Source organism: Bactrocera oleae, chromosome 5, assembly GCF_042242935.1.
Source record: "Bactrocera oleae isolate idBacOlea1 chromosome 5, idBacOlea1, whole genome shotgun sequence".
NCBI lineage: Eukaryota > Metazoa > Arthropoda > Insecta > Diptera > Tephritidae > Bactrocera > Bactrocera oleae.
The window spans coordinates 63,198,207-63,217,981 of NC_091539.1; the positions used below are offsets into that span (position 1 = coordinate 63,198,207).

Consider the following 19,775-nt stretch of genomic DNA (forward strand, 5'->3'; position numbering starts at 1 on the left):
TGAAGTCAACGAAAACTTCCCTTATGCCAGTCATCTATCCATTGAAAAAGTTAAAGAAACAGTCGTTGAAAAACGTCGTATTGGCACCAGAGATATAACAGAGAACCTCAACACTTCTTATGGGCCAACTTAATACATTTAGGGAAATAGTTTGTGTGTGAAGTGTATTAATGTTAGACTTTTACCAAAAGACCTGAATCTTTTGCTAAAACAATCTCTAGTGGGGATGGCCAAAGAGATGCTGCCAATATAGCTGAGTACCCTACATTCATCGAACGCATCATTACTGATGACGAGATGTGAGATTTTGAATATGATGACGAAACTGTCAAACAATCTAGCAAATGGCGCTGCAAATATGAGCCAAAACCGAGAAAACCAAAATTCGCTGAAGGCATTGAAATCCATCCCAGCCTAGGCTTATGTTATAACAAGTGTATGGAAAATCGGATTAAATGCTGGAATGTTTGAATTGGCTCAAGAGTGATAATAAAGATTTGTATTAAAATACGTGAAAATTTTGTTTTTTCAGTCCGGGTTAAATTTAATCGGACGGGTATATAACTTACATTTTCGGTTAATTTAGTGTAGTCAGTATATAAGATAATTGGATAGAGTTTTTCTCGTAACATTGTGTGATATGGCATAATAAATTTATAAAATCGGTCAATATTTTCCTTGGTCTCACATAAACTTCAGCTGCCCCCTAACTTTAATTTAAGTGCTATATTATTATAATATGCAATAATACTGTCGTACATTACTGACATGATATTTATGATTAAACTGAAACTAATGGGGAAGAATCAAGCGAAAAGATTACAAATGTTTTCAATGTTATCCCATTATCATTTCATTGCTTTAACGGTTGTAAATACTACTTTTACATATAGGTATGTCAACAAAAACATTTTAGTTTATATGAAGGCATATTTAGTATAGTATATACAATAGTAGGCATGTATATGATATTGGTGCATATGATTATATGTATAATTCTTTGATAGAAGTTTTAAATTTTAATTAATTATTATTATTTATTATAAATTAAACTCTTCTTACATTTTTAACAATCCGAAATTATGGTCTAGTAAAAACAAATCCATTATTTTTTAATTATTGATCCGATTTAGGTCAAGTGTGCACCGTTTCGTTCGATAACTCTTTGCTCCTATTGGAAAAAATTAGGATAGTAAATTTTTACAAGTTTCTTTAGAGCCGAATTTTTCACCAGAAAAATCGTTCGCCATATAAAAAACAGATAGTAGGAACTTGGCGCCAGGTGCGAATATAAGGTGGATGTATAGAACCACCAAAACAAGCTACCGGAGCATCTGGCGAGTCACTGTCAATATGCCTGGCCTGGCGTTGTTCCTCTCCTATTGGCCAAAGCTGGTCGCTTCTGAACGATTGCTTGCTTTAGACGCTCCAATCGTTGACAGTAGAGGTAGAACTGGTTACAGCTTTCTAGGATAAGCAAACAAATGTTATTATCGACCCTTTTTCTTAAGCGTGTATACTTTGGGTTGTTCATAAGAAGCTTCTAAAATCTGCTTGTTGTTTTTTGTGAAGAGAAATATTTTATTTAATGATTTGAACAAATATCGAGTCTAATTCGGTTCCTAAGCATTTTTTAGAGTACAAAAAATCGGTTAAAACTGTATTATATGCATATACACTAAATGCATACAATTAAGTCTAAATAAACATTTTTAGCGACTACAGGATTTATATTTAAATTACTGTTTATGATATTATGATGATGGTGATAAGATTCAGAGATGGGAAAGAGACTGAAAGCATTTAACACACGCATTACCAAGCCTCAGCTATATGCAATTCATTTCTTATCAATTGTTGAAAATTACGACCTAAACAAATGCGATTCGACAATGATAGCGGTGACATGATATACTTATGTGTACCGATATATGTATGTTTATTATCGAAAAGCTAATTATATCCTGAACAAGGTATATTAAGTTTGCCACGACATTTGTAACACTCCGAAGGAAAAGTCGGAGACCCTTTAAAATAAATATATATAAATGATCAACTTGATGAGATGAGTCGATTAAGCCATATGCGTCTGCTGTCTGTCTGTCTGTCTGTATATACGCAAACTACTTCCTCAGTTCTAGAGATATCGATCATAAAATGCCATACAAACTGCACGATCCAAATTCAATTCTTGTATGTATCCAGTCCTTGTATGAAAAACTTTTTTATCGGTATCGGCATCGATATTTATCGAAAATACTTCGCCTAAATATATTCTACCTACTTCCATGCTCTTCACACTGATATATAATGGGAAGTTCGGCGAGATAAAAAATAGTTCTATAGGTACTTACACAGCAGGTGGTCTTCCTTAAGTGCAAGTGAGCGTATTAAATATTAGGCACAATCAAAGACTCATTTTAAATTTAATTATAAACAAATTAATAGTTGAAAATATGAGCGACTGGAAGAACAATAAGGAAATACAATTATTTCGAGAATATTTGCGGATACCCAGCGTCCATCCGAACATAGATTACAGTAAGTTTTATATATATACTATATACTAGGGTGGAGCGAAAAAATTTTTTTTTTTGTTTGCTTAGCCTGAGGGTAAAATCTGTAGATGCTAAAAAAAAAAGAAAATTTTTGGACAAAAACAGTTTTAAAGTAAATTTCGAGTTAAAATTTTTTTTGGACAAGAAAAAAATATTTTTGGTTTAAACTCTTTACATTTATATAAAAATTACCGAATGTGACGGTTTTTGACTCAAATTTTATTTTAACGCTTAAGAAAAGCATGTTGTCGTTTAAGACTTTTTTTTAAAACTCCAATAATGACCACAAAATTTTTTTTTTAAGTTGGTAACTTTTAATTGGCCGGAAAGAGGACTCTTCACAGCTGCTAGAACACTTATCAACAAATTTTTACGAGATAAAAATTGTAACTCGAAAATTTACTTTAAAACTGAGTGGGCTGCCTCTAAATGTTAAAAAAACTGTTTTTATTTCCTATATTTTCTTTTTTTATAATTTACAAATTTTATCCTCAGGCTAAGCAAAAAAAAAATGTTTTTTTCCGCACCACCCTACTATATACAATACATATTTATTAAACTTCAAAGTTTTTTAAACTTATTTTAATTTAAATAAAAAATAGCACCTTGCGTGGAGTTTTTGAACAAGCAATCCAAAGATTTAGGCTTAACTGTAGAAATATGCTACCCTGGCGGCCCTACTAAGCCCATTGTTATCATGACATGGTTGGGACAACAACCTGAACTAGCATCGATAATGCTCAATTCACATATGGATGTGGTACCGGTTTATCCAGAAAAGTGGTCGCATCCACCTTTTGCTGCCGAAATGGACGAGCAAGGTCGAATATTTGCACGTGGGTCACAGGATATGAAATGTGTGGGTATGCAGTATTTAGCAGCTATACGAGCACTTAAAAAGAAAGGCGCTACATTCAAACGAACTATACATGTCACTTTTGTGCCCGGTAAGAATATTATTTATTAGCTTTTCGATGCATTTTATGGGGAAAAGGAATATTTTATAATTATTCAACCCGATAAAAATAGAAGCGTTGATTCTATAGAATGAAATACCCACGATAAAACAATTTTGCAATTATGAACCTAGATGTCCCCATTAAATGTTAAAAAATATAAGTAAAATTTATTTATTTGCCAAAGAATATAATATGCAGTCGTATGAAGTAAGTTTAGATAGAGAACAAACAAACCTTTTTAACAAAATTCCCTAAAAACTCGAAAGGTGCGGTAATACCGATTCATTTACTGCCTTAAACTACCTAAATTTTGCAATTATTTTAGATGAGGAAATCAGTGGAGTCCTGGGAATGAAATGTTTCGTACAAACCGATAATTTTCGAAAACTGAATGTTGGTTTTTGTTTAGACGAAGGCATAGCGAGTGTAAAAGATGAATATGCCGTGTACTATGCTGAAAAGACTATTTGGTGTAAGCACCAAAAAAATTTTTAATAAATATCATTTGAAGGAATTATTATTTTTGTTTAGATGTTCATTTCACTATAAGTGGCACAACGGGACATGGATCCTTGTTGCATAAAAATACAGCTGCTCAAAAATTCCAATATATTCTCGGTAAAATGTTGGAGCTAAGGAAAAGAGCAGAAAGTCTCTTAAGCAGCGACCGGTCGCTTGAACTTGGTAATGTCAGTACCGTTAATTTGACAGTGGTGAAAGGTGGCCTGCAGAACAATGTTATACCACCTGTGATTAAGGCAACTTTCGACCTACGCTTGGGCATCCATGAAGACCTTGAGGCACTACAAAAGCAGGTTTGCTAAATGAATAATTATTATTTTTATGGATTTTATTTCATTTTTTTTTTTAATTACAGCTAAAAGTTTGGTGTGACGAAGCTGGTGGTGATATTACAATCAAGTTCCCTACTCAAGACAAAAAAATTCCAGCTACTGTTATAAATGAAACCAATCCCTATTGGGTGGGCATGCAAAATGCGATGAAAAAACTGTAAGACTAAGCCTTCCCAAACATTTTATTGTCTACTTGTACTTATATTTTATGTAAAATTTTTTTTTAGTGGTTTGAAAGTGCGTACTGCAGTGCTTCCCGGTGTCACAGACAGCCGATACGTGCGTCAAATGAATATACCAGCCTTGGGTTTCTCTCCAATGACGAATACACCGATTCTGCTGCACGATAATGATGAGTATTTGCAGGCAGACACCTATTTAAGGGGCATAGAAATATACGAAAATATATTACCAGGCATTGCAAATGCTTGAACTAAATCTTACTATGTATAAAAAATATTTTCAATAAAGAATTTACTTTTAAAATAAATGTAAAAATATTGCAAAGAAATCGAATATCCTGATCGTTTTATACGATTTAAGGCATTCAGAGTGAGGGAGATGATCGGTATATGGGCGCTAGGAGAAGGTGTAGACTTAATTCTCCCATATTTATTATGCCCAATTTCAGATTTTTTTCCAATTTTCATTATAGATATACCTCATAACGGTTTTTATTAGACGTATGGTTTACAATGAGGCAATACTTTTTTCGGACTTGGTCTTTTTTACAGCTGTTACTTGATTTATACTCAGTTTGGTTTACCTTTTCATAATCCAGAAGAACGTTTGCAAATCGTGCAAATTTATTACCGCAACGCACGCTGCGTCCAATATTCGGTCGACATAATCGGCCAGCAGAGTCGGTAATTCGAGCAACCATGGAACAGTTCCGCACCACGTTTACTCTAGTAGTAGTATCCTCAGAGACACTGAATGTCTCAAATGAGTTCATCCGCCATTACGCGCAACTATTCCGGCTATACCATCCACTTTATGGAAGATTTTACGGAAGAATCTTGGTTTGCAGGCTTACAAAATTCGACACGTGTAAGAGTTAAACTTGAACGACCATCAAGCCCGTTGCAAGTTCGGTGAATAGGTCCAAAAGAGGCCTCCCGGTCGGAATTTGTTCTAGCCAACCGCGGCAGCCACTTGCCCGAAACTATTTTTAAAACATAGTGGCAAAATTATATAAATATAATATAAATTATTTGTATGCGTTTTATTTCTTCTGGAAAACCATATGTCAAATGAAAAACACCCTTTAGTATTGGAAAAGTAAGAAGATAAGTGGATAAAATATGTCTACTAGTACCTCTGGTGACAACTTCTGATCACACTATGTTATGTTCAGTTTTGCTAGAATAGACCTCATGACATCTCCTATGACCCCATTAAAAGATGGGTTGACTTGTCGTTTTTTGTCAGTACGGGTCAAAATTGATTATACGGTATACTCGTACATCGATCTTTGTTTCAAAATCACTTTTATAGAAGCTGGTATTGAAATGGTATAAACTAATTAATTTCGTTTTCTTTTTCGGTGTCTTTTGGGACTGTGTCCTTCGTGTTTTCTGATGGGGTGTTAAAAGTTTCGGTGATACTTACTACGCTATGGACTACATTTACTTGTATATCATCATAGTCTTAGGTTTTTGTTGTGGAGATAAAAAATTAAAGCATTAAGAAATAATACGCTGATATTTATTAAGCATTTAGCAAGATAATAAACATATTACGTATAATTTAAATTAAGTAATCTTTATCAAATCAATATGTCGTTTTTCCAAAAGAGTAGTTTGAAATATTCTCACGACTTTTTGATTCTTTTTAGCTTTCCTGTGATAACTTTACAATCTTGCAATCCAAAACTCTATATGCTTCCTCTAATGCTTCGTCAACCTCGCGATTAATTTCTGATTAGTAATATAAAATAAATTAATTAAGGTCATTAAACATATTTACACATAAGACCTCTACCTAATTCTTCCTTTAGATTACTTGAAACTCGTTTCTTGGATGAGCTTCCCTGACTTGGTTCATTACATTTGCCCATCACTAATTGTCTTATCAAATTCACAGGGAATGGAAATATGATATTTTTATTTTGATCACCGGAAATAAGACTTAGGGTTTGCAAATAGCGCAGCTAGAAAAAATATGATCATAAATGTGAATTAAAATATATTCATATATGCGTAGATACTCACCTGCAGCGCTACTGGATTCGATGCTATAACATCGGATGCGGCTTTCAATGATTTCGAGGCGCTCAATTCACCTTCGGCTGAAACCACCTTCGCTTTTGCTTCGCGTATAGCTTCGGCTTCAGCAGCCATAGCACGCTGCAATTGAAGTGGCAAGCGAACATCTTTGCTGAAAATTATTTTTGAAAAAAAAAACATATATATAAATAGTTAGACATTGAGCTCATCGAATGGGAAAAATGTAAAAACTTACATTTCAACACGCTCAACATACACCCCCCACGGTGCTGAAGCGCTTTTTAGTAACGCCGCCATAGCCATCGAGACCGAATCCTTTTCGGACATCAATTCCAGAACGTGCTTCTGTCCGGCTATATTTCGCAGCGTCGCCTGCGCTAACATGCGCGTTGCTAAATGCACATTCTCCACTTGTATTACCGCTAGTAAAGGGTCGAAAATTCGATAGTAAACCGCAGCGTCCAGACTGATTGTCACGTGATCTTTTGTGAGAATTTCTTGCGCTGGGACATCGTAAGAAGTCGTTCGCAAATCAACTTTTACACAAAAATCTACACATGGTATTTTAAAGACAAGACCCGGACCACGTGCTCCACCATGTCTGCAACAAAGTCATAACGCCTCTAATAATAACAAACGAAAATAAGAAAATTAGCAATACCTCAGACGTCCACATCTAAATATGACGGCCCTTTGGTATTCGGATAAGACGATCAGTGACAGAAAGATTGATAACGGAAACGTTAGTATTATCAATATGTGGCTTATGAAGACAACGACCTGTTCAATGCCGCTGGGTGGATTGTTTTCACCTGAAAATAATTAGTAACCTCAATTATACCTATAATATACATATATAGTTTTTATGTGGGTACGATCTCACTTGTTGCAAAATATTTCACTTCTCTTCGCTGACGAGTCATAGTTTGTTGACTGAAAATTTTGCAAAACAAATTAAAATAAATGTGATTTCTTAACGACTTTAATTTTATTCCAATTGACTTTTTATGTTGTTTCAGTTTCTTGAAAATATTGAGGTAGGTACTTTGTTATCCAACGTTCTCTTTGTTGCTACGTTGTTGTATACCTGTTATTAGCATAACTATCAAAATGCGATTCAATTTTTACGCTATTAATTTTTTTTAATTACCAATAACCTCAGATCAGAGGTCCGAAATTAACCAATTTTGCTAACACAATTGGTGGAGTAATTTTTTGATATCTAGTCAACTCATAACCGGAATTTTGAAGTCATCGGCTTTAATGGCACGATCAAGTTAGTGCTTTGTCGTCAATCATTGACAATTTTGTTGAGAATACGGTTGGGCTGCTTGCAGTGAATGAGCGTAGAAAGTTGGTAAGGTAGCTGTTTACTTTGAAGGATGTATCATCAATTCTAGTGTCCGATATCACTATCCGACAATCTTTAGCATTTGAAGTGAGTGAAGTTTTTATATTGACTTGAAAAGATTACTGAAAATTGTCGATAACGATTATAGTCGACCTTTTCAGCCTTCGCTCGGTCGTAATATAATCTCTAGCATTTTCACTGCGCTATCAAATCAGATGCTATAACTTCCGTTCGTTAACGGTTTAACCATAATTTAATAGTGAAACCAACATTTCGAATTGTAACTAATAAGGACTTTTTGCGAAAAAATTTATATCAATGGGACAAGTGAATAACTTATAAAACTAAAATTTCATTAACACAAATATTGTGATCCCTACGATGGACCTGGATGCCTTCATTTTCGTTCATAACTTTAAAAGTCTATCACAGGTTTAGCTAAAAATTCGCACAATTTAATATATTATATATACATCATTAAAAACACTTCGTCCCACAATTCTAATAAAACACTTAAACATCCATAAGCTCAATCGGAAACGGAAATATAATTGTTGTATTGCGTTCCGCCGATATTGTGTTCATTGTTTGCAAGTACCGCAACTAAAAAAAAAACAAATATTTTGTTTTCATTTAGCCAGTTATAGCAGAAGCAATACCTGTAATGCAATTGGATTCATTCCAATTATATCCGAAGCCTGCTTCAGCGCAGTCGACGCTTTGTATTCACCTTCTGCAGCAACAATTTTCGCTTTGGCCTCACGTGCAGCTTCCGCTTCGGCGGCCATGGCGCGTTGCAGCGCAAAAGGCAGGCGGACATCTTTGCTAAAAAAATTAGAGGTGATCATAAGTTTTTCAATACACCTATATACAGCTACACATTTTAGTTACATTTCCACAAGCTCCACCTTTACACCCCAAGGATCGGTTGCTACATCTAAAATATCTTCGATAGATTTGGAAATTGAGTCCTTATCGGCCAAAAGCTCCATGAGCATTTTGGTGCCTGCAACATTACGCAGAGTCGTCTGAGCTAACAGCATTGTCGATGACATAACATTAGCGACTTGAATGACCGCTCTTAGGGGATCATGTACACGGTAGTAGATGACAGCATCGAGTGTAACTGTCACCGAATCTCTTGTGAGTACTTCTTGCGGCGGAACATCAATTGAAACCGTACGCAAATCGACACTGACGATACTATCTATGCAAGGTAAAATGAAAAATATACCCGGACCGCGTGGACCACCCTTTCTATATATTTAAAAATAAAATATAAGTTTATACATATTTGAATTATTATATAGCAGTAGTTTACCTTAATCGTCCCAACCGAAATACAACTGCGCGTTGGAATTCCAACATTACAACCAGACATGCAAATATTGAAATCGGAAAAAGGACTAAAAATAAAATGAACGAAGTCACAAAAGCCAATTTTTCGATTGTGCTGTTGGCTTGATTTTCGGCTAAAACGCACAGTAATTTAAACATTATGAACTTCATGTTCTGGAATTACAAGGGTACCTACTTGTCACAACCGGACGTCCCGTAACATCGTAGCGATTACTTTCGTTTGTCCCGCTCATAACTAGAAATTTTGTATTTCGACTGATATTTGTATTTTACAATATTTTTTATTTCAATTGTCACCAAAATGAATTTTTATTACATTTTATTCTCCTTCGATTTGAAAAAAAATTAGATTGCCGTACTGCTAAAAGCCACTTAGTTGTGAAGGGCTTGAGCAAATAATTACAAAATAATAACAATAACACATCATTTAAAGAAAAAAGTTCATGAAAAATATTGCATGATACTTACGAAATACACAATTTAATTCCCTGAACTTTGCCATGATGTTTGTAGCACCCAAAAACCTCGGAGACCGTTTAAAATATGAATATATATTATATAAATGATCAGCGTGACGAGCTGAGTCGATTTAGCTATGCATATCTGTCTATCCACTGTCTGTCGGTCTGTTTGTCTGTAGTCCTTCAGTTTTTGAGATATCACTCTGAAATTTTGCACATGTTCTTTTCTTCCCAACCCGTCATACAAACTGAACGCACAAAATTAAAACCTTGTATGGCAAACTTTTTTATTTGACAAGATATATACACAAAATTTGGTATGGATTATTTTCTAAGGCAACGCTATAATCTTCAATCAAAACTTTTAGCTCGGTCTGCTATAGCACATAGCTGTTATATAAACTGAATGATGGGAATCAAGTTCTTGTATGGAACACTTTTTTGTTAGACAAGATATTTTTGGCATGTATTATTCAGATCGGACCACTAAAATTAACGTTTTTTCTTGTTTTCATAAAAAATAACTCAACAACTAGTATGTGAACACCCTTAATATAAATGGTACTATTTAAATGCAATACTGAATTGCGTAAAATACCACCCTGTCAAGTTTGACAACTGCAATTATCGGCATAGCAAGAAAAGTGTATAAGCGTGTAGTTCTAACGTTAGAAATTTAATTTTTGCTAATATAATTGTTTTAAAAAAGACAAAATAATGTCTTATGGTGGCCAACAAAATCAGGCTTGGCAGCGAAAAGGCGGTTTTTATCAGGGAGGCGCAAATCAAAGCGGAATGTTTATGCAGCAACAACATGCTGCTTCACAATCTGCTTTTGGGCACTCGGCCATTTTTTCGCAAGGTGGTGGCGGTGCACCCTCTGTAGCTTACCCACAGCAACGGTCGACAACTTTGAACCCAGTTGCTTTTCAGCAACCAAATGCCGGTGGTCAAACGATGACCAATTCTATAGGCACGGTAACAAAAATCAATAATGATTGCGGACTGATCAACGATGAAGTCTTCTTCTACCGCAATGCATGTAAGGGAGCCATTCCTAAATTGGGTGATCGCGTAATGTTTGAAGCATCCTATTCTACAACAGGACAATTTAAGTGGAATGCAACGCTGATACAACTAATGGGGTGAGATATTAATAATTTATTTACAAAAAAATTAAAAATATATATGTATGTATTACCACTTTTATTTCAAAAGTGGAAACATGTCCCACCAAGCTCAACAATTGCCGCCTTTAATGGGCAGCGGAGGTGGCGGTAGAAGTGGAAGTGGTTATAATGCTGTGCCGCCACCGAATGAATATCAACTGGCACAGATGCAGCTACAACAACGACATGGCTCACCGCGCCACTCTTCACCCTTGCGTGGTGAACGAAGAAATGACAGGGAACGAGAACGCCGCGAACGTGAGCGCAATATTCGCTCCCGTGATAGTGAAGATGTAAATAACTAAAACACAAAATAGGTATTAAAAATAATAATGTACTCCTTTTTTTATGAAGTTGGAAAGAGACCGGAAACGTCGACGTGAAGATAATGAACGAAGTCGTGAACGCACCATGTCAGGCATGGGACGAGGTCATGATAGAGATCGTGAACATGAGCGCGAACGAGATCGTACTCGTCCTGATGGCAAGCCTGATCACGCTTTGGAGCGTAGTAATCGTGATCGGGAGCGTGAACGTGAAAAGGAACGAGAAAAGGAAAGGGACCGCGAACGCGAACGTGATAGAGAGCGTGGGGATCGTGTTGAACGCAGTCCACATCGTCCAGCAGCGAAGGGACGCCGTACTCGTGCAATTCGTCGTTATATGGTTCAAATACCCAAAAATATATTAGCCTAGTAAGTTATATATAAAATATCGTGTCTATGGAATGGATCTTACTCAAGAATTCTTTACAAATTTGCAGCAATTCAGCCGATTTGCAAGAATTACGTCAACGTTACTCAACATTGTACATTCCATCGGACTTCTTTCATGCCAACATCTTGTGGCCTAAAGTTTTCACACCCGAAAATGCTTTCTCGCTACGCCGTCCATGCCAATTTCATATAATGCATCGCATTGTGGACTCGCCATTCGAGCTAAACAACGATATACTAGAACCATCGGATGCAGATTATTTGTATTCCGCTAAGGTTATGCTTATGGCTTGCCCACCCATCGTCGATCTTTATCAAAAATGCTTTGAAGATGACGAGAACGACAACGAGCAGAACACGGTGCATCCTTCACGTTTAATTAGTTTCCTCGTAGGTACTAGGGGACGAAATGAACCCATGGCTATTGGTGGTCCATGGAGTCCCTCGCTTGATGGTGAAAATCCAGATAAGGATCCGGCCGTATTAATACGTACAGCTATACGCACTTGCAAAGCACTAACTGGCGTCGATCTATCACAGTGCACCCAATGGTATGTATTTCCCGGTATTTTTAGGGCAATATTTCGAATATTATTAAGAAAGTACGCCACGTTATAAAACAGTTATTTGTATGTTTATAGGATTGGAGTTGAAGGCAGTGTTTCGAAAAGCAAATATTATTTTGATTATGCGATGAAAATAGTTTTTCCTTATTACTCAATTATTAATAAATGACTAAATAGTTTAATAAATAATGTTATAATAATGAACACCTATGGGATTATCTCATAAGTACATAAAATACGCTTTCAAATACAAATAATGTTCAGACCGTTAAGGACCTCTGCCGTTCAAATATCGTATTGAAAATAGGTTTTGTAGGTTATTACCAATATTTCAAAATATTCCAATTCTCAACTTTTATGTCTGACAAGTACTTTGGACTTAGAGGTATGATAGAAAAAATCTATAAGCAAAGTACACAACCCAGCAAAATAACATTAGTTCAAGACGATTAGGGTGAGATATAGTTATAATTGGCATAAACGTTTTTATATTATAAATAGAATTTAATTTTTTAAGGTTATATTCCTGAAAACAAAAATGAGTAATTGCTATATAATTTGAGGTTTTTGTGTATTGTTTACATTATATTATCTGATGAAATTTTATCCGGACTGTCAAAAAAAAAACTATATTTTCACGTATATTTTAATACAAATCTTTATTGTTGCCTTCAAAAAAGGCTACATTATAAATACATACTTGCTTCAATTTTCCATACACTTGTTAGAAGCCTCGGCTGTGGTGCCTTCGGTGCCTTAGCGATTTTTGAAGCGCCATTTGCTAGATTGTTGGATAGTTTCGAAATCATATTAATAAACCCATGTATCGTCACCAGTATTAATGCGTTTAATGAACGTAGGAGCCTCAGTTAAGTTGTCAAGCGTCTCTTTTGCGACCTCTATCGGGCGTCGTTTGTGCTTCAGATCCTTTGATATGAGTCTAGCACTGGCACGCTTTATACCCAAAACATTAACCAAAATGTGTTGAGTCGATCCTTAATAGATGCTGAGATCCTCTGCTATCTATCTAAAGGCAGCACGATGATTTTCAAGCACTGTAATTAAATGAGGTGGATAAACGACTCGCATGAGGCAAGATTTCGATGACTTCACGACCACACACACTAAATATAAATACTTTATACAACTCAACTTTTCTACATAATTTTCAACGATTCCGTAGCCGCCATTGGAAGCACAAAATTTCAAGCAAACTCTTTGATTAATTTAAAAAAAAATGTTCGTATTTAAAATCGACAGATCGCCTTTCGCGTCGTAAAAAAAAAACAGTTGCCGACACACATACTTATTGACATATGGAGATCAAACTTCATCCAAACATACAAAAGGTTGCGCCGATTTAGGCATACCGTGGTTTTATGTACCAGTCCGGGCCAAATTTGATCTGATGGTATAATATATTGCAGACTTATACATAATATATCATATTCAATGGCATCTCATGCGAAATTTAAGATTTCTATTAAATATTAGTTTTTAATATTTATTTTTTCTGGTCTATATTTTACATAGTAGTGTATTTTTTTTATTTTTTCGCTAAATGAAAAACTAAAATTAATAAAACACAAGTACGTTCTAATAAACATAAGCGAGCGCATATTATAATACACACTTTTCAGTATAAAACTAACGAGTACTCATATTCGGTTACAAACAACTATAGTTTTTATAGGTGTCAAATATCTACACATAAATTACTGGTAAACAAAATAATTGTGCTGAGAAGTATACAATTATAAAGCGCACACTAACTTCTAGGTTATGTAATTTTCCGTACTTTAGTTTTCAAATGTACGACATTTCGTGCATTAAAGAGGCATACCTGACTCTGATTAACAGTATGTTATGAATTATTAAAGTAATCTCAAGTAATACCATTGTATTTATTATTAACAAAGTATAATTCTTTACAGCAAGGTGCACACAATTTTATGCAACGAATACAAAACTTATTTCCTAACGTCAATATATCTATTGTGATTGTAAACCACGTTTCCCCTCTCTCATTAAAAAAACAAAAAAAAAAAAAAAAAACTAAATAACTTCAAAACAAAAAAATCAAATCGAGCACATAAAAATTTTCCACATTCCTTATGATTTTTTTCTTTCTTTTCCATGTTTCGTAAATGCGTCTGCTTTGCTTCACCATTTCACTGGTGATTGCACTCATTATATACAATAACAATAAAAATAATCAAAAACCAAATTCACATACTGCATTCTGGACGGACACAACCAACAACCCAACGGAACGACTGAAACGAATGTCAACACAACGTCTTGGTACAACAAAACATAAAAATCAACAATGTGAATGCACTTGGCTGGGCGCCGTAACTGGAACCGATGGTGGCTAATTGCAACTGCGTTCCTTCTCTAATATTTTGTTACTTTTTCTCATTGTTGTTCGATGTGATTACTCAACACCCACAAACAACTTGACGTGCCTGATCTTGAACCGCAACCTAACCACCACACACCACACACTAACAACAACTCTACAATGATGCCGCTGCTGCTACAACTGCTGCAAATTGCCGGGGGCTTTATGTGAAATGGTCAAATATCGCACGGCGCTTGAATATCGATGTAATCGCTTGGGGTTTCTCTTGTTCGAAATTGTTTGCATAGGTATCGCTTTGTGGAGCTTCACTATCATCGTCAAGATCACAAGAAGAAGGACGCACCACCGCGTATCGAAACTGTTGTTATATATTTGCCCGATGTGCATTCGTGTATGCCGAACGCCGCCCAATGGCAAGAGCTTAGTCAAGTCTACAAGAGCGCCGTGGAGAATGTAATCGCGCGTAAAAGTGCTGCTGCAAAGACAGCCGCCGCCAATAATGCCACCACTGATTTAGCTGACGCATCGCCAAACGGTGACGCTGACGATGCTGCTGCTGATACTTCAAATGCCGACGCTGCAACGGATGATGCGGACAAGTCAATGGAAGCTGCCGACACCACAGCAAACAATGAAAATGACGCGCAAGCCACAACCGTCACATCGAACGGAAACGACGAGGCTGCTGCTGCTGCTGCGGATACTACGGCGGAAGTTATTACTATAGAGGAGGTAGAAATGAGCGCTGCTGGCGACAACAGTGATGATCTAAAAGCACACATGCAAATGCTAATTATAAGTTATTAACATAAATACGTTTTTTTTTCTTGATTCTTTAGTATGTTTTGTATGTATGCCGTTGTAGAACTACTGAACCAATTTTTTTTTTTCTGTTTCGTCGAATTCGTTTTTGTATACGTACGATTCGGTTACGCTTTCTTATGCTCACTTTCCTATAAAGCGAGTATAAAACGAAATTGTTATCCAGCCGCAGCGCATAGTTTGAATACAAACGCTTTGTCGTTGTAACAACACCAAAAAAAGGACAAAGTTTTACATAACATATACATATATGCATGTCGTTTTGTAAACCCTTGTAAAGGCTAGCCGATTATGTAACGCCGTGAGCAATGCACATGTCGTAACGCATGCGCACACAACTGCGTCTGCCAAAGCAGCATAATATTTAAGCCTAACGACCGACTTTCAAACCGAACCGCTCCGTTTAATTAGCACGCATTCAGCTTATGCGCAGTTCTGTTCAAATTTTAAAATTCATATTCATATCCCTTTGAATATATTTAATTAAAAAGAAAAAGTATCAAGTATCAACAAAGTTGGTCTGCAATCGGTAAATCAACACACCTCGTGACCAACCCCCCGTTGTGCATATCTATGTGTATATCGTTAACAATACTTATACTAGCTAAAAATTGAATATGAATAATTGCAAACAAGCAAAAAAAAAAAAAATACTGCTCCGAGAAGCTCCGTGCGCAATTTCATTTTAATAACTGTCGCTGATTTCAGAATGACCTACCGGAAGCTACACATTATTCCAAATTGGATTTGAAGTCGATGAAGGTGCAGGACATACGCGATGAGCTAACAGCACGTAATCTATCACCAAAAGGTATTTTATAGCAAATATTGGCAGACAATATTTATTCATGCTTTAAAACTCCACTCTCTCCAACAGGTGCTCGTAATATAATTATGGCACGTTTGGCCAAGGCTTTAAACACAGAAAAGGCTGAGGATAAGGCTGCAAAGAAAACAGCGCCGAAGAATGAGCCTACCAAAGCCCAATCAAAGCCCGCTAAAACGGTTGAGACTAATGCTAATAAGAAAGCAGAAACCAAAACTGAAGAAGTCGAACAGAAAGAAGAAGAAGAAGAAAACGATAAGCCTAAGGATGAAGAGAACGAAGAGCAAGAGGAATGGAACGATGTTATTGATGTGGATATGAGTGACATAGTCATACTGGATGAATATGACTCGAGCAAGAACCCGGAGGTAGCAATGCAATAGACATTTTTTTCGTTTTTAATTTATTTTTTGGTTGTTATTTATAAATTTGTTTTTTGTGTGTTGCCAATATAATTATTTTTTAAGTAATTATTGTTTTTTATAGTAATATGTTTTTATATTATATTGTTATTTATTTATTTTTTATTCATATATTTTTTCTTGTTAATTTAATTTTTATTTATCTTTCATTTGTATTTATTTTTTAATTTTATATAATTTTAATTTTTTTTGTGACATATAAACCTAAAAGCGTTGGTTCTCATACAAAGGAAACCCCCTATACGGGTAGCAATGTAATAGAAATCTATTTATATTTTTTTTACATAATTTTGTGGTTATCATTTTTATTAATTTTTTTTAATGTATTATTATTTCCTAATACTCTATTTTTATAATATTTTTTTTATTACATTATTATTTTATTAGTATTATAATTTTATTATTATTATTTTATCATTATTATTATTATTTATTTATTTATTTTTTTTTTTTTTTAATTTAACTCTATTTTGTTTTGCTAAACAAATCTAATATACATTACTTATACACAGGAGACACCCAAAGAATTAAACGAAAAGGAGAAAAATCAATTAATACGCCGTTATAAATTGCCAACTAAAGAACACATTATTGTACATCCCAATAAAACCGTTAAAGGTGGAAAATTTGATTGCTCAATGATGTCATTATCTGTCTTATTGGATTATGGCCCAGCAGATACAAAGGAGCGCTTCTTTGAGGTTAGTAAATGCCTAGTGAATAAAAAAGAAAGTGAAAATAGATTCTTCTATTAGCTTTTATTGCAGTCTACTATAATAATTGCATTATTACATTGTATACCTTAATATAAGTTATTTGTTTTGTACTCCTTTACCTTTCTTATATATTCAGGTGTCCATTTTCGCTGAGTTATTTAACGAAATGTTAATGCGCGACTTCGGTTTCAACATCTACAAAGAAATGTATCTACACAAGGAGGAAAATAATGAGACCACAGATGAGTCCAAAGACAAACACGATGAGGGCGTCAATGGTGGCAATAAAACGGACGTTGCTCAAACTATGGAAGTGGATGAAGAGTCGAAAACCTCTGCCGATGCAAAATCCAATGTTGATGGCGGCAACGGTAAATCCATAACCGAACGTAGAGCTTCAAAACGTAGTATTGCCGATGACGCTGAAAGCGAACGTAGACACAAATCGGCGGGCGTCAACGGCAAGGAAAAGGAGCGTGAACATGTTTCGGACAAAAAAATGATTGTGGTGAAGCCACAGCTTTTGCTATCTTTCATCTACTTCGACACCACACATTGTGGTTATATTTTTGAAAAAGATTTGGAGGATTTATTCACGGTGTTGGGCTTGAATTTATCGCGTGGCCAAATACGTCGAGTGCTGGGAAAACTTTCAATACGTCAAGCATTTTATTACCGGTAAAATTTGATTTAACGAAAAGTTATAGTAACTTTTTATGCAATCAATGAATTTGCTGCTTTTAGAAAACTTACCGACAAGGAAGAATCCAACGAAGCGCCACCTAAACTTGAGGATGCTGATGATATACCCAGTGAGGAGTTGAGGAAAATTGCGCAGGGCAACGGTATATACATACCGAAAGAGAATGAGTTTAGCGGTGAGGAGAGCGCCATCGCTTCTAATAACGATTCGAATGATAATGATGGTAATTACATAACAATGAATACTATATCACTTTATAAATATGAATAAAATAATTGCTTTTGGTCGCTACTCAGGTCTGGTCAACTATAATGGCATTGTCATACACGTTGGCAAATTATTGGAGCAAATCAAGCGCACCGAGAAGAACTATGGTGATTTGGAGAAATTATATAACGATCTCAGAAAACAACATACCGATTTGCAGCGCGATCATTCCAAGTCAAGCAACAAAGTCAAAGACTTGCAGTCGGAAGTTAAGAGCTTAACACGTAAACTCTCCGATGCAGATCAAGACCTATTCGCGGTGAATGTAAGTATTTTGGAAATATAGTTCTAAAAGTTGGCACTTCAAAAACTTATCGTTTATTTGTTTTCAGCGTAAGTATCGGGATCAGCATAGCACACTCTCGCTCATTTACAGCCGTGTAGCACCATACTTCAGTCGTGAGAAAGACAAGGATCACAAGTCGGACAGGTAAAATATGCTGCTAACGGTTGTTTCTATTAATGCTAATATATCAAACGCTCAAATTATTTAGCGCACGCGATAAGGACGCTGATAAGGATAAAGATAAAGATAAGGACAAAACTAAAGAAAGTACGAAGTCCAGCAAAGATAAGGAGAAGGAAAAGGATAAAGATAAGGAAAAGGAGAAGGAGAAGGAGAAGAATAAAGAAAAAGATAAATCAAAGGTATCTGGCAAAGATGCCGAGAAGGTCCATGAAGTCAAGGATAAAAATGAGAATAAGAAAACAGAAACCGTAAAAGAAGAAACAGATACAACTGAACAGAATGAGCAAGAGGAAGAGCAGGAACCAATGGAAGACTAAAAATGCATTTATTCTAGATCATTGGTTTAATAAGTGTTTTATGCGTGTTATGGTTTTATGTGAACTTGAAAATATTTACAAAACATTTACACAATTTGTCCCATCTTCACTAAAACAACATTAAACAGGACTTGTTATTTGAATATTCCTCTGGCTAAGGATTAGATACATATACACATTAATAAATATTTTATGAATTTTCCAAAATATATATATATATATAATAAAATAAAGGCTGCAAAGGTTTGCTAACGGAAAATATGTCGTCATTTTTTTTTCAAACAAAAACAATTCGTCAATTTTATTGAAATTTAGTTATTTAGAAAGGAGAAAAGTAATTGTTGGTATATCAGCATAATCATTTTCTAAATGATTCGGTTGAATAATGCTGTGTGGTAAATTATGCGGACCAATTCTCACAACAGCAGGTTCTGCGTTACCGGAATTGACCCGGATATTATCTGGCCAAGTTTTGTTATTTCGAGGATCTAACCCTGTTTGAATCGGTAAGTAACAAATCCATTTTGTCATCACTACAGCAACTGCAGGGAGCTGGGCTCCTCTATATCCGCAACTTCGTTTTGGATACTGTAGCAGGTTAACCTCCTACATATCCGAAATAGATCCCGAAATACAAAACTTATGTC

General features: G+C 35.4%; 4 protein-coding genes across 6 annotated transcripts; 2 read left to right on the forward strand and 2 right to left on the reverse strand.

Moving 5' to 3' along the window:
• Positions 1 to 2,252: 2,252 nt before the first annotated feature.
• Positions 2,253 to 4,887, forward strand: LOC138857375 (aminoacylase-1-like). Of its 3 annotated transcripts, XM_070109834.1 has the most exons (7): positions 2,254 to 2,381; positions 2,449 to 2,541; positions 3,161 to 3,505; positions 3,843 to 3,989; positions 4,049 to 4,332; positions 4,395 to 4,528; positions 4,599 to 4,887. In XM_070109834.1, exons 2-7 carry the CDS (start codon positions 2,457 to 2,459, stop codon positions 4,801 to 4,803), a joined length of 1,200 nt encoding a protein of 399 aa, XP_069965935.1. In that variant the 5' UTR covers positions 2,254 to 2,381; positions 2,449 to 2,456; the 3' UTR covers positions 4,804 to 4,887. The 3 variants fall into 3 exon arrangements, with proteins under 3 accessions (XP_069965937.1, XP_069965935.1, XP_069965936.1); XM_070109836.1 differs by lacking the exon at positions 3,843 to 3,989 and having other exon boundaries at positions 2,253 to 2,381; XM_070109835.1 differs by having other exon boundaries at positions 2,337 to 2,541.
• Positions 4,888 to 6,060: 1,173 nt separating this feature from the next.
• On the reverse strand, positions 6,061 to 7,659 carry LOC106615870 (band 7 protein AGAP004871). Its single transcript, XM_070109838.1, has 6 exons — positions 7,483 to 7,659; positions 7,261 to 7,411; positions 6,835 to 7,200; positions 6,585 to 6,750; positions 6,355 to 6,523; positions 6,061 to 6,290 (listed from the first exon to the last, which is right to left on the reverse strand). The coding sequence occupies exons 1-6, from the start codon at positions 7,520 to 7,522 to the stop codon at positions 6,205 to 6,207; spliced, it is 978 nt and encodes a 325-aa protein (XP_069965939.1). The 5' UTR covers positions 7,523 to 7,659; the 3' UTR covers positions 6,061 to 6,204.
• A 656-nt stretch (positions 7,660 to 8,315) lies between these two features.
• On the reverse strand, positions 8,316 to 9,650 carry LOC106615867 (band 7 protein AGAP004871). Its single transcript, XM_014232238.3, has 5 exons — positions 9,485 to 9,650; positions 9,272 to 9,422; positions 8,842 to 9,207; positions 8,610 to 8,775; positions 8,316 to 8,553 (listed from the first exon to the last, which is right to left on the reverse strand). The coding sequence occupies exons 1-5, from the start codon at positions 9,540 to 9,542 to the stop codon at positions 8,464 to 8,466; spliced, it is 831 nt and encodes a 276-aa protein (XP_014087713.2). The 5' UTR covers positions 9,543 to 9,650; the 3' UTR covers positions 8,316 to 8,463.
• Positions 9,651 to 10,385: 735 nt separating this feature from the next.
• LOC106615889 (cell division cycle and apoptosis regulator protein 1) lies at positions 10,386 to 19,387 on the forward strand. Its single transcript, XM_014232267.3, has 13 exons — positions 10,386 to 10,915; positions 10,989 to 11,232; positions 11,294 to 11,634; positions 11,703 to 12,206; positions 14,874 to 15,318; positions 16,117 to 16,219; positions 16,286 to 16,602; positions 17,169 to 17,357; positions 17,509 to 18,050; positions 18,117 to 18,298; positions 18,372 to 18,607; positions 18,675 to 18,772; positions 18,837 to 19,387. Exons 1-13 carry the CDS (start codon positions 10,488 to 10,490, stop codon positions 19,126 to 19,128), a joined length of 3,921 nt encoding a protein of 1,306 aa, XP_014087742.2. The 5' UTR covers positions 10,386 to 10,487; the 3' UTR covers positions 19,129 to 19,387.
• The last annotated feature ends 388 nt before the right edge of the window (positions 19,388 to 19,775 follow it).